We start from the raw sequence: 14,515 nt of genomic DNA, 5'->3' as shown, positions 1-14,515 counted from the left end.
CCAGTGCAATATGGTTTGGGCGGTAGTCAAAGGCGGGTGCCTCAGTGGCCCAAAACTTGGCTTTTGGGACGTGGAACGCCACCTCTCTGGGAGGGGAGGAGCCTGAGTTTGTGCAAGAGGTTGAGAGATACCGGCTAGAAATGGTCGATCTCATCCCCACACATAGCCTGGGCTCTGAAACTCAGTCCTCAGAGAGGGGTTAAAGTGGGCAGGGCGAGGGGAGTCTGGACATCTTTGCTTAGACTGTTGCCCCCCAACCCTGTCCTGGATAAGAGGAAGAAGATGGATGGATGGATGGATGATGGATGTATGGATGGATGATGAATGGATGATGGATGATGGATGGATGATGGATGGATGGATGGATGGATGGACTTTTATCGTGAAGGCTCGCTCTACTTCTAGTTTTCCAGTGAAATCTCTACGCATACATCAATTCAGCAGAGAATAAACAGGTATTGGCTGATGCTCTGGCAACAAGAGAAATGGGGTGATGTATGTTTAAATCCATAATTTTTAGCATCTAGCTGGAGGACGAACATCTCTAACTCCAGGATTCCAGCAGGACTTGATTCAGACGACGCCCTCAATAATCACAACAGCTGTGACTATGACTGTGGACTACAGAAATGTGTTAGAATACCCATCAGTAGTGATCATTGAGTGCGTCGTCTGAATCAAGTCCTGCTGGAATGCTACTGCTTCAGAAATAAAAACATCGTCTGAACCAAACTGAAACACCAACGTTCCTCCATCACCGACTTCAGGACCTTCATCCAGGAGCTTCAAGCTCAAAACTTTCTTCTCCTCAAACAGCTGACTTTAGGGGAGTGATACACAGCTGCTGTAACCATGGAAACCTACTCTGGGAGTCCCCAATCCGACCCTCCCCTCAGAACCCCAACAGAAGTAGAAAGCTATAAAACAGAACCAAAAGTAGAACAAGGCAGACAGACGAGGAGGGTTCTGATGCAGCCTGCTGGGAAGCCAGACTCTCCTGAACAGGAAACTGAACTCTGGACGTTCTCTGTGTCTACCAAGAAAACTAGCTGGTTACTGTTGGATGACAGCCGAGAGAAAAACATGCAGACAGTTTGTTTGTATTCTTGGAACCAGTCAATGAATGGCACTTTCGTTTTTGCCTGAACATAAGGAACTGTGTCGTCTGCATATAACTGTATTTTTACATGTAGACCTGTATATTTGATCGGTCATTTAAGTACAGAGTAGAAAGGAGAGGCCCCAGTATTGAGTCTCGGGGAACTCCCACTAAACGATGTAGCACAGATTTGCTCTGCTGGTGTTCTGTCCACAAGATGTGATCTGATCCAACAAAGAGCGCTTTCTGAGAAATTACAAAAGACAAAGTTTGATAAGGAGGACATCGTGGTTAATTATGTCATAGGCATATTTATAGTCAAGAAAAACTGCAGCCACCACTTTTCACCATTTTTCATAAATGTTGAACAGCATGTCAGTATCAGTGGAGAGATGTTTCATTGGGTGGAGAGGCGTTGAGCCATCATTCAGATGTAAAGGCAACGTGTTGTCCACCAGTTCTCCTTTGAAGTACTTGGTAACATGTTTATTGGTCTGCAGTTTTCTAGCTTTGTTCTGCTTCCTGCATTAGATATTGGTGGAACTCAAGCACTTTTTCATGTTTATGGACTACATAAAATAAAGGTTGATTTTCTCTGAAATCAGACTTGACTTCATCAAATGTCAAGAATGGGAGGTTTTCATGTTGTTTGTAAAATTATGTTAGTCAAAATTAGGTTTTTTTAATTTACCAAACGGCCACTAGGGGTCAGTATCCGGTCATTTCCATGTGTTTTTTTTAACGCTAATAACGATAATGCTAATAACAATGAGGCGTTGGCATATTTATTACAGAAGGTTTCAAACTGCCCATCATTGAAGGGATGTCATCATTAGACTGAAATACTGGAATGAAATGTCAGGAATCTGCCAGAAAACATCTTCTAACCAATAAAGTGACAGAAATCTCCTTTAAATGAATCCATAAATTCTACCTCAAAGATTCAAATAAACATTGATGTAACCTCAAGAACTCCCTGAAGATTCTGTAAATGTATTTTGTCCTTTTTCCTCCAAACTCTAAAGTTAGTAACTGCATTTCCACATAGACTCAGACTTCCTCCTCTGCTCAGAACATGGACTGTTTGGCCTCATAAAAACAATCGTATATCATTAAACTCATTATATTTTTATGCATATGCATGAATCCAAATTTTTAAATCATACTCCTCATTTTTCTAACTTTGTCAATGAAGTCAAACAAAACATGAACAATAAAACATTCTGACCATAAGAAACAGTTAAAACTCTCTCTCTGAGCGTCATTTCAGTGTCTTTGTGTGACATGTTATGACAGTTCCTCTGGCTTCTTCTCCTCCTGTTTCGGATTGAATCATTGTGACTAATAAAGTTCTTGTGGAAAAAAAACTCCCACAGGAGCTGCGAGGAAGAAGCAGGAAGTCATTTGCCTGAGTTGTCATGGAGTCCTGAGGAAGAGGAGGATGACTGCTCTTCAGCTCGCCACTGCGTGTGCGGTTCTGCTGAGTCTGCGGGTTTCTGCGGGTGAGGGGCAGCGGGAGATCAATGAGAATGAAATCTATGCTTTTACTTTGAAAAACACTCAGAGTTTCTATTTAATCAGCTATAACTTCAGCTTGAAATGAAGGATTTTAACTGTTTGTTGAAGCGAAAGTGAAGTTTAAACCTGTAGAGAAACAAAACTGTGAAACATTTCATCTAAAGCTTTTTCTGTGTCGCTTTCGGTTCGAGTCTCTTTGTTTTCCGCGTCTCCATCCATATTTATAGGAATCCTCTCTGTTTCCGATAAACACTGGGTGAGCGCGCGCGGGGAGGGAGGGGGGAGGAGGAGGGGGGTGACGTGTTTATCCAGATGACAGCTATCAGCTGTTTGATGGCAACTCTGTCAGGCTAACTGAAATTTATGAAAGCAAAGTCAAACATAGGCAAAAAACGGGATAAGACACAACGAATGAAAAACACTGGTGTTGGAAACGCAAAAAACATTCTCACTTTTTAGTGGACATCCTGCAGCCAATCAGAATCCATGCTGCATACCTGTGCGCGACCATAACGTCTGACCCTCTTGGTGTCCGGTTCAAAACCCGTCTTGTACTTATCGCTGCTGCATCAACCGGGTTTGAACTAGGGATGGGTACCGTGCCCCGGTATTGAACCAGCCCCGGGGCCACATTCTTCAAGACCGCAGTATCGTTAAGATCTGACCTGAACGGTTCTGCTATCGGTACTGGAGGAGTTACTTTGTCTTTTTTTCTTTTTTTGTGTCCCACAAAATATAAGCGTTATCTGCCATATTTAACTCACCAAGTCAGTCAATTTCCGTTAATTAATGATTATATTAATTTCGGTATTCTCGTTGAAGCGGAGAGCTCTGTCTGTCTATTTGTGTGCACGGGGGGCGGGGCTGTTGTTCAGAGCACGCGCCGCGCGCGCACGCACACAAGACAAGGCAGCGCACACACAGTCAGTGGTGATCTTGTAGGGGACACGTGAGCGCCCTAGACTAAGAACTAACGTTTCTGCGTAAAAATTATTAAGTTTGCCTACCATGCTGTCACCTTGCTACTACGATGACCGTATGTTGCGCTGTTTGTGCAGAACAGGCTGGGGCAGCGGGAGGGGGGGTGGGGGGGGGTGTTGCACGCGGAGCATACAACAAACAGGTAGAGAGGCGGGGCTTAGACTCACCGCTTATGATTCCAGACCCGCAACAAACTATCAGCTGCTTCCTAATACTTAATAATAATTAATAACTAATGATAGTTGTCATCCGTAAAATTAATATCATTTATTGGGTTTACTGGATTTAAAGAAAAATAAATGGAGTTGGCAAAATAGAAAGGAGTCTGCATCAAAGTGAATTTGTTTCCATCATTTAACTTAACTTAACTCTGGTGTTTGACAGACAGAAAAGTCTATTCAAGGTTGTGGAAAATGGACAAAAGATCAAATGAAACATCACACTCATAAAGAATAAAAACAATTAGATTAAATAATTAAATAAATATCCTGTCTGGAACATTCTCATGTATAAAGTGTTGTTGCATAGTGAGGAAATAAAACATTTTATGTTCTTAATTTGTTATTTATTTATTTTTTTTCGTCCTCAAAAAGTATCGATAAGAGTACCGGCTCGATAAGCAGTATCGATAAGAGTAGTAGTATCGTTAAAACCTTAACGATACCCATCCCTAGTTTGAACTCCACATGTGTGTCACTGACACGTGAACACGTGGAGATCCTCAGGGATCTAACCTGGAGCTCCTGACTTTTGGCCTTCAAATGCGTCCATCTACCATGACTCTGGTAAGGATGTTCCTGCAGATGACAGAGAACCAGACCGGTTAGAGCCGGAACGTTCTTCAGGAGCAGCAGGAGAACATCAGGATGTGACCCATCAGTCATGAAGCAGATGAGGAGGAATTCTTCTGGATCCATCGGTCCTCAGCCCGTCTGCTGTGTTTCTGTCCTGCAGAGATGGTAGACATCAGAGCCGTGTCCGGACAGGACGTCACTCTGCCATGTCGAGCGCCAAACAACGACTCCATCATCGCCATTGAGTGGTTCAAACCTGCCGAGGAAGAGACCTACTTGCTCCTGTACCGGGGGGGGCGGATCCTCACGGACAGCCAGCATCCGTCCTACCAGAGCCGCGTGACGTTCCAGAAGGAAAAGGTGAAGGACGGAGACGCGTCTCTGAGTTTGAGGACGGTGACGGAGGAGGACTCGGGAACGTACACCTGTTTGGTCGCTCAGAGAAACCAAAAAGCCACATCTGGGTCCAGCAATGGGAGAATTCCCCAGACCTACATCCGCCTCACGGTTGACTCCGCCCCTTCCTGTGAGTTGCTGCAGTTCACTTGTTCTGCCTCCGCGTTTCACTCGCTGACATCCCACCTCTGTTGTTCCCAGCTCCGGCGTGCAGAGGAGGCGGGGCTCTGGGGCTGGTCGCCGTCCCGCTGGTTCTGGCTGTGATGGTCGGTTCAGTCTGAGTCCAGCTGCAGGGATGGACTCCAGGGAGAGTCTGGATCATGTTTGGGTCGGCAGAACCGTCTGAGACACCGACTGATGATTCATGGAGGAAAGCATCTGGGCGTGGGGGCATCAGAGGGCGGAGCTTTAACCTCCATCTGCATATTTGAACAAAACAAACATTTCACCTGTTAGCATGGCGGCGTTACCGGTTTCAGACAGACGTCTAATGCTACGTTCACATCGGAAACCGCGTTCAAGCAGTCTGCATAACGCACGCGTGTGCGCGTGTCAGGTTCCCGTACGAAAAGTCCCATGTTCCGGCGTCGATATGCAGGTTTTTTGTGGGCGGCTGTAGTGCAGCAGTAGGGCGGTCGACCCATGATCGTAAGATTGCAGGTTCGATTCCCGCCTTGCACGCCCATGAGTCAAAGTGTCCTTGGGCAAGACACTGAACCCCACCTTGCCTCTGGTGGTAGGCAGGCGCCTGTGTTTGGCAGCGGAGCCGCCACCAGTGTGTGTGTGTGTGTGTGTGTGAGTGGGTGTGTGTGTGAGTGTGAGTGTGACTGTGTAGCACTATGGGCTTTGGAGTTATGTAGAAAAGCGCTGCATAAGTATAAACCATCTACCATTACAGGTCTGTTTTCAGGCTTTACGTACAGACGCTCTACTATAATAACAATAATCAATTTTATTTTATGTATTTTATTTTATGATTTCCTTTTTGGAACCAAAGGTTGTTGTACATAAAACAGTAACATGGCGTGTTTAGCATGTTCTTAAACATGACTGGTGTGAACATAGCATAAAGAGTTAGTTAAGTATTTATAGTAATTTCCACTTTGGTGAAGGAAAGGGGCGGAGCTAAGGTTTGAAAGGACGTGTTTTTGAGTCAACCTGCTGTGTCCACATTTCTTTGAGTTCACATCTACATTTATTGTGTTTGTAGCAGACACTCGTGTTTGTTTGGTGTTACTGTCACCTGTGTTGGAGTTGCCAGTGTTGCTGGTTGCTGGTTGCTGCTTCTGAAGCTGTGAAGCCAAAACAGGAAGTCGTCACAGCCTTTAAATGCTCCAATCAGCAACTGGACAGACGTCCACAGAGACTGTGAGGGACAAACCATGAACTTATTTAATTTCTATTTGCTTTTGTTGGTTATGATTCATTTCGTTCTATTTTTTTCACTAAGAGATCAAGTTTTGAGTTTAGTCTTGTTGTCTTTGTAGTCTTTGTTGAATGTTGTTAGTTCCCCCTGTTGTCTGATCCGCCAACATAAATGCCCCCGCAGTGTTTTTGGTGCGATCCGTTCGTTTCTTTTTCTTGGTCTGCTCAGTTGGTTTAGTTAAAGTTAAGTTTGTCTCCTGAGTTGATATTGTTAACCTCTTATAAATGCCCAGTTTGTAAATTATTTATGTTCTTTTAGAACAATTAAACAGTTATCTTTTAAAACAATGTCTGTTTTCCTGATCTCTCCCATGTGACCAAAGTAACAAAAACCTCCACATCTTTCCGTTTACTGATTTCCTAACCCCCACCCCCCCAGGCGACCACAACATCCCGCCTCCTTGAAGGAAGCTGCTGCAGGGGGAGGGGCTTCCTGGATGTTGGTGAGAAGCGGGAATTCCCATCTGAGTCACCGTTAGGCCTCACAATAACACGTCTGACGTCACACTGAGCATAACAGCCACAGTCAAGCTCCACCCACACAGGTTCACACGCCACCCAGAGGGTTCTAACCGTGGAGCCTGACGGGTTCATTAGGTCTGCTCAGCAGAACCATCCGTCCCAGTAAGATCAGGTCGATGTCGTAAAGGTCGAGTGCAGAACGTAGAGCTTTTATTCTGAAAGGGGAGACCATTGACTACGTTTCCCATCAGCCCCTCCTTCTCATTAAAGAAAGAAGTGTCTCTCTGAGTGACGGATGGTCTTTGTGCTGTTCAGTTTGAGGTCAGCTGGGTGTTTCTGGTTCTCAGGTGTTTTTGGTTCTTGGGTGTCTGGTTCTCGTGTGTTTCTGGTTCTCCGTCTCATTTTATCCACAGACATGTCTCCCTCCAGCTGACTCAGAACCATCCCAGCGGTCTGGAGGAGCTGGAAGAACCAGCCTGAGGTGATGCAGGCTTTGCTTTATTGTGATGTGAGTGGGCGTGTCCTCCTAAAGGTGTCATCACCGTTCTCAGGTGTTCAACACAAAACAACTCACAACACAACACAAAATAATTAACACAACACTATCACTCACTATACAAAACAAGTTATTGTTGTGAGTTATTGTGTTGAGTTGTGACCCTTCTGGGCCTCCGTAGTTCAGGTTTCTCAGCAGCAGACGTGTCAGGAATGTTTGCTGGCGGCGTTTTTCTGCAGCTGCTCCTGTTCACACAGCCCCAAAACATGTAACCGTTATAAACACACGGGAACATGTCCAGATCTGCTGTGAACACGCCAACCAGCACGCCAACCAGCACGCCAACCGTCCTCTGACACAGAAACTCAGGAACCCGTCCTTCTGTCATGTCTGCACAGGAGTCATGAAGCTGCAGGGATCCTAACTGCAGGTTTAGTGTTTTCCTGATGTTGGGATCTCAGGATCAGATCAAGGCGGATCTCAGCTCGTTTCTGATTGGCTGAGGCCGGCAGAAAGTCCCGGGTTTCACGTTTCTCCTGTGGTTCATCTGCAAACATGCAGCTGCTGTTCAGACTGCAGCATGTTTGCATGAGGGAGGGGGGGGTCGTGTTTTACAGAATACAGCAGCACATCTACTGCACATGTGCAGCAGAAGCTCCTCCTCCTTTAGAACTTCCTGTTTTAAGTTTTTTTTCTTTATTCAAGACACAGATGTCATTCAGTAAATAACAAAGAACATTAAACTGAACATCAATTGTTGGAGGTAAACGCCAAAGAGAATAAAAACACAAACTCATATTAGATCATGAAGCTGAGTAAAATGACACGTTTTCATTAATTTTGTGAAATAGAATATAAGTAAAACCTAATTAGGGCTGATAAATCGACAAAACTGGAAGCTTTATTGCCCCCTGTCTGTCTCCCCCTCCCCTCAGGTGAAAAGTCTGGGTGTCATCCTTGATAGCTCCTTATCTTTTCAGTCCCACATCAATAACATTACTCGCTCAGCACATTTCCATCTACGTAACATTAATCATCTTCGCCCCTCCCTCACTTTCTGGTCACTTCCTGTCTAGACTACTGTAATTCTCTCCTCTTTGGTCTCCCCCAAAAACCCTCAATAAGCTCCAACTGTTCCAGAACTCAGCGGTCCATATCATCTCCAGAACCCCCTCCTTCAGTCACATCACCCCGGTTCTCCACCAGCTGAACCAGAACCTCCACAATCAAACTCCTCCTGTTCACCTTTAAGGCCCTCCATAACCTCCCCACTCCTTATCTCTCTGACCTCATCCATATCAAAACCCCCCCTCGTTCTCTTTGGTCCTCCTCGTCTGTTCAGCTCTCTGTTCCTCTGGCCCGACTCGTCACCATGGAAACCAGAACCTTCAGCTGCTCTGCTCCCAAACTCTAGAATTCCCTCCTGATCTCCGTGTGGCGGGGTCCCGCCGAGAAAGGATGCAGAGGAGCCAAGGTGAGGAGGTTCGGTCTTTATTTCCAGAACAAAGTTCCACAATTGCTCCACGCAGGACCACACAGCGCATGGCACCTCAGTCTCACTCCTCATTTCACTCCCTGTGATGCTCACTTTTGAAGAGCGAGCCCCTCCCATTGGGCGTGGCTCTTAATTATTGTGCAGGTGGCACCACAGGTAGTGATTTTAAACATAAAATACACGAATACATAAATAATAAAACACAGTGTGGTCCCCCTCGTCATCTGACGGTGCCACACCGTCACACCATCCCCCTCCTCTGAGGGATCTACGATGTCCGGCGATCCAAAAACAGCAGCCCGCTGCCGCGCAAGCCCCACGCCAAACCACCAGACAGTTCTGCAGGCGCCCCTCATCCAACGTAGAGGCCCTGTAGTCCATCGGCCAGGCATCAGCGGGTCCTTCCTCCGGCTCGTGCTCCTCCACCCACGTCCTGACGTCGGATGGATGCACTTGCGGCTGCGGCCCCATGGCGACGATGCTCCCGCTCTGCTCCTCGGTGCACCGCTCCGGTCGGTCCCCCCCCCCCACAGCGCATGGCACCTCAGTCTCACTCCTCATTTCGCTACCTGTGGCTCCCTTTTGAAGAGCGAGCCCCTCCCATTGGGCGTGGCTCTCAATTATTGTCCAGGTGACACCACAGGTAACGATTTTAAACATAAAAAACATGAATACATAAATAATACAGTGTGGCCCCCCTCGTCATCTGACGGTGCCACACCGTCACACCATCCCCCTCCTCTGAGGGACCGATGATGTGCGGCGGTCTAGTCCCGCCGTCCGCCACAGTGCAGGCACCACGCCGATCCACCCGACAGTTCAGCAGGCGCCCCTCGTCCAACGCCGAGGCCCTGTAGTCCATCGGCCAGGCATCAGCGGGTCCTTCCTCTAGCTCGTGCTCCTGCACCCACGTCCTGACGTCGGATGGGTGCACTTGCGGCAGCGGCCCCATGGCGACAATCCTCCCGCTCTGCTCCTCGGTGCGCCGCTCCGGTCGGTCCCAGCCCCGGCAAAGGCCCTTCAAACGGCAACACGCCCCCGCTGGTCCCCTTCCGGATGGCACCCCAGCAGAACGGAGCCGCTGACAGCAAATTCCAGGCGAGATGTTGCGCCTCTCCCGGAGCACTCCGTGGACGACCCGGTAGATGTGGGTCCGCCCCCTGTCCATCGCCACGCAGGCCTCCAACGCCTGCGTAGGCGGCTGTTGAACCGGGCGGTGTGCCCATCCCGCCTCCGGCCGTTTCCGCGCTCCGGCGGTCCGCCCTTGCTGTCCGCCCTTGCTGTCCGCGAAGTCCACCGCTCATGGACGCCGAACCAGACGCCGTAGATTCTTTCCGGGCCCCTGGCCAGGCACGAAGCACCGCCAAGGCCACCCGGATCCACCCCCTCTTCCTCAGAGGTTGGACTTCCTCGACGGAGGAGCTGCGCCTGTGGATCTTCCTCACCACGCCACTGCGCCCTCACCTTTTTGTGGCCTCCTCTGCGATCCCACTTCTGACACCAAATGTGACGGGGTCCCGCCGAGAAAGGATGCAGCACATCAGAACATAAACTCTCCTCAAACTTTTAAATCTAAACTCAAACTCATTTTTAATCTCTGTTTTGTAAAGTGTCCTTTGGTTTCATGAAAGGCGCACTAAATAAAATAGATTTTTTTTATTATTATTAAAAATTAGATGGAAGTGTATAATCAAAATTAAAGAAATCAAATAAGATGTTTTTTATGTTAAAGTAAAGTATAAAATGTATAAATGTTAGTTTTGATCAGATTTTTTCATTTGTCTCATATTTTTTTTCCAGTGTACTTGTCATGGTGCCTCTGGGAGTCCTCCACTACCAGTTCCTGACACAATGACCTGACCACATTGGACCCAGCAGGAGAGTTTTGTCAAGCCATTCCATGCCACGCCAGATGGGTTTTCCTGCAGCCACATCATGCCAATCCAGATCCAGTTAATCTGTACCTGAGGAGGGTAACCATTCATTCCCCCTTGGCTATGTCTCCTGGTCCAGAGGAGGGTCACCAGTGCTGCTCCTCTTCTGAGATGGCGCCACGGACGGCTGCCTCGGTGTTTTGGTGCGCTTTACTTTGTTTTACTTTATGTTTTAATTCGGTTTTATGCCTCAGTTCTGGGGGCTCCTTCTCCAGGGACGAGCTCATGAACATCAGAGCTACAACCCCCGTGGACCTTTTTCCTACATTTCTCGCTTCTACCGTGGATTTACTGGCTATTTTGACCCAGCAGGCACGTAAGAAGGTGAAGCGCCGCAGGAGAGGCACGCGCTCAGGAGCGCTGGTGCGTCTCCGCCGGCGCGGATTTCGCACTGCGCTGCCCGGAATATTCCTCTCCAACGTGCGCTCACTTTGCAACAAAATGGACGAACTGAGCGTGCTGCTCAACAAAAACAGAGACTTTTCCACTTCCTGTGTTTTGTGTTTTACGGAGACGTGGCTGTGCGACTCCATACCGGACGCTGCACTAGAGCTTCGGGGATTCCAGCTGCACCGAGCGGACAGATGCGCGAAGCTTTCCAGCAAAACGAAAGGAGGTGGAATATGTTTCTACATAAACAGCGGCTGGTGCAGCGATGTTTCAGAAGTTTCTCAACTCTGTTCTCCGGACCTAGAGACCTTCATCATCAACTGCAAGCCTTTCTACTCCCCCCGTGAGTTCTCCTCATTCTTCCTCGTCGGCGTTTACATCCCACCGCAGGGCGACGTGCGCGCCGCTCAGCGAGCGCTGGCTGAGGAGATTCTGAGCGTAGAACGGACAAACCCAGACGCCTTAGTCATCGTCCTGGGAGACTTTAATAAAGCCAACCTATCATCTGAACTCCCCAAATATGAACAGTTCATTAAATGTCCGATCAGAGAGGGAAAGGTACTAGACCGCTGCTACACCACCATCAGCGGTGCTTATCGTGCCGTTCCCCGTGCTGCTCTGGGCCTGTCGGACCACATCATGGTGCATCTGATTCCAGCCTACAAGCAGAAATTAAAGCTCTGCAAGCCGGCTGTGAGGACCTGCAAGAAATGGACCAGCGAAGCTGTGGAGGAACTTCAGGAGTGTCTGGACTGCACAGACTGGGACGTTTTCAGGTCTGCCACCAACAGCTTGGATGAGTACACAGACACTGTGACGTCCTACATCAACTTCTGTGAGGACAGCGTCATTCCAACACGCACCAGGGTGAGCTACAACAACGACAAACCCTGGTTCACAGCAAAGCTCAGACAGCTGAGGTCAGAGAAAGAAGCTGCATTCAGAAGTGGGGACTGAGGCAAATACAAAGAGGCCAAGCACAGATTTAGCAAGGAGGTGAGGAAAGCTACATCAGCCCATGGTGTGAGAATGGAACAGCAATTCTCAGCCAACGACTCTGCTTCTGTCTGGAAAGGGCTCAGGACAATCACCAACTACAAGCCCAGAGCCCCCCACTGTCTGAACGACCTGCGTCTGGCCAACGACCTGAACACATTCTACTGCCGCTTTAAGCAGACAGCAGGCAGCCCCATCACCTTCCCCCCCAGCCATTGTCCAGCAACATCTTTTCCCCCCACAACCACTCCCGACCCATTCACACAGCTTCACACCTCAGCGCCCCCCCTCCCCCCACTCCCCCCTCTCCATCACAGAGGGAGATGTAAACAAACTTTTTAAACGGCTGAACACCCGCAAAGCTGCGGGTCCGGACTCTGTCTCCCCCTCCACCCTGAAGCACTGTGCCAACCAGCTGTCTCCAGTGTTCACAGACATCTTCAACACCTCACTGGAGACCTGTCATGTGCCAGCCTGCTTCAAATCCTCAGTCATCATCCCTGTCCCCAAAAAGTCCAGAATCACAGGACTGAATGACTACAGACCCGTTGCCCTGACCTCTGTAGTTATGAAGTCCTTTGAGCGCCTCATCTTCACCTACCTCAAAGACATTACAGACCCCCTCCTGGACCCCCTGCAATTTGCCTACAGAGCCAACAGATCGGTAGACGATGCTGTAAACATGGCCCTCAACTTCATCCTCCAGCATCTGGACTCTCCGGGATCCTACGCCAGGATCCTGTTTGTAGACTTCAGCTCCGCGTTCAACACAATAGTTCCATCCCTGCTCCATGACAAGCTCTCCCAGCTGAATGTGCCTGACTCCACCTGCAGGTGGATCACAGACTTCCTGACGGACAGACAGCAGTATGTGAGGCTGGGGAAGCTCGTCTCAGATACTCGGACCACAAGCACCGGATCCCCCCAGGGCTGTGTCCTTTCACCCCTGTTACTCTCCCTGTACACAAACAGCTGCACAGCTGGTCACCTGTCTGTCAAACTCCTGAAGTTTGCTGACGGCACCACACTCATCGGCCTCATCTCTGACGGAGATGAGTCGGCCTACAGGAGTGAAATAGCCAGGCTGGTGTCATAGTGCAGCGCTAACAACCTGGAGCTTAATGCTCTGAAGACAGTGGAGATGACAGTGGACTTCAGGAAGGCCCCAGCCCCCCTCCCCCCTGTCATCCTCTGTGACTCCCCGGTGACCTCTGTGGAGTCCTTCTGCTTCCTGGGAACCATCATCAGCCAGGACCTCAAGTGGGAGCAGAACATCAGCTCCATCACTAAGAAGGTCCAGCAGAGGATGTACTTCCTGAGGCAGCTGAAGAAGTTTCACCTCCCCGAAAAGATGCTGGTAGACTTCTACACTGCTATCATTGAATCCACCCTCACGTCCTCCATCACAGTCTGGTTCGCTGCGGCCACGGCCAGAGACAAGGCCAAGCTGCAACGCGTCATCCACTCAGCAGAGAAGGTGATCGGCTGCCACCTCCCGTCTCTTCAGGAGCTGCACATCTCCAGGACCTGGAGGCGGGCAGCCAGGATTGTAGCCAACCCCTCTCATCCAGGACATAATCTCTTTCGGCCCCTCCCTTCTGGCAAGAGGCTCCGGTCCATCAGGACCAGGACCTCGCGCCACAAGAACAGCTTCTTCCCCACTGCAGTCAGCCTGTTGAACAGTACCCCAACTCCCCCCAGCTGACCCCCCCCCCCCCACCAAAGGTCTATCGCTGCTACTTACAGACCATCCCAGTCCACCTGTGCTCCCACCTTACTCAACTGTATATAGTGTTGTTATGTTAATTTAATTTTTTAACTTATTTTAATTGTACCATATACACCAAGACAAATTCCTCGTTTTGTAAAGTGCGCTCTACTGAACCTGGCAATAAAACCTATTCTGATTCTGATTCTGATTCTGATTCTGGGGAAGGGTTTGCCGTGTCACCCCTCAGTTCTGCTAGGCTGCAGGAAAACCGTGTTCTGGACTTGTTTTCTTCTTTTCTGTTCCTCCAGGTCCCCTCCTCTAGGGATGTGTGGGCATCTGTCCATGTTCTGGTTTCCTTTGTCAGTCACTCCAGTTTCAGGTTCAGGATCCACAGCTGTCTTCAGTTCAGTTAATTACCCTCAGAGTATTTAAGTGTCTATGTTTCTGTTCATCTGCTCTGCTGTTTCACCTTTTTGTTTTTCTCCATAGCTTTGTCATGTTTCAGTTTGGTTTTTAAATCTGTTATTTTCTGTCACCAAGCCTGGTCTTCTGCATTTTGGGTCCTCCCCCACCAGTTCCTGACAGTATTTACAAAAATATGCGTCATCGTTTCTTCAAACTAAAAACAGAACAGTTTTAGTAATATCCTGTTTTAGCTTTTGCATAAACTGATTTGTTGGATAAAACCTATACATAATCTAGAATGAAATCTCTTTAACTTTGTTGTTGTTGTTTATTAGACATTTGTTTGGCAGAAGCCAAAACTTTTCCCACAAACTGGACCATGAAGGGAAGTCCAGAAAGTTCTTCCTGCTGAA

At 48.5% G+C, this 14,515-nt stretch overlaps 1 protein-coding gene across 1 annotated transcript; it reads left to right on the top strand.

The window, feature by feature from the left end:
• The first annotated feature begins 2,469 nt into the window (after window positions 1-2,469).
• Window positions 2,470-5,528, top strand: LOC101169813 (coxsackievirus and adenovirus receptor). Its single transcript, XM_004079539.4, has 3 exons — window positions 2,470-2,601; window positions 4,553-4,918; window positions 4,990-5,528. Exons 1-3 carry the CDS (start codon window positions 2,541-2,543, stop codon window positions 5,067-5,069), a joined length of 507 nt encoding a protein of 168 aa, XP_004079587.1. The 5' UTR covers window positions 2,470-2,540; the 3' UTR covers window positions 5,070-5,528.
• The last annotated feature ends 8,987 nt before the right edge of the window (window positions 5,529-14,515 follow it).

The sequence above is a fragment of the Oryzias latipes genome, chromosome 18 (assembly GCF_002234675.1).
Source record: "Oryzias latipes chromosome 18, ASM223467v1".
Lineage (NCBI taxonomy): Eukaryota > Metazoa > Chordata > Actinopteri > Beloniformes > Adrianichthyidae > Oryzias > Oryzias latipes.
This window is presented reverse-complemented; position numbering and strand designations above follow the sequence as displayed.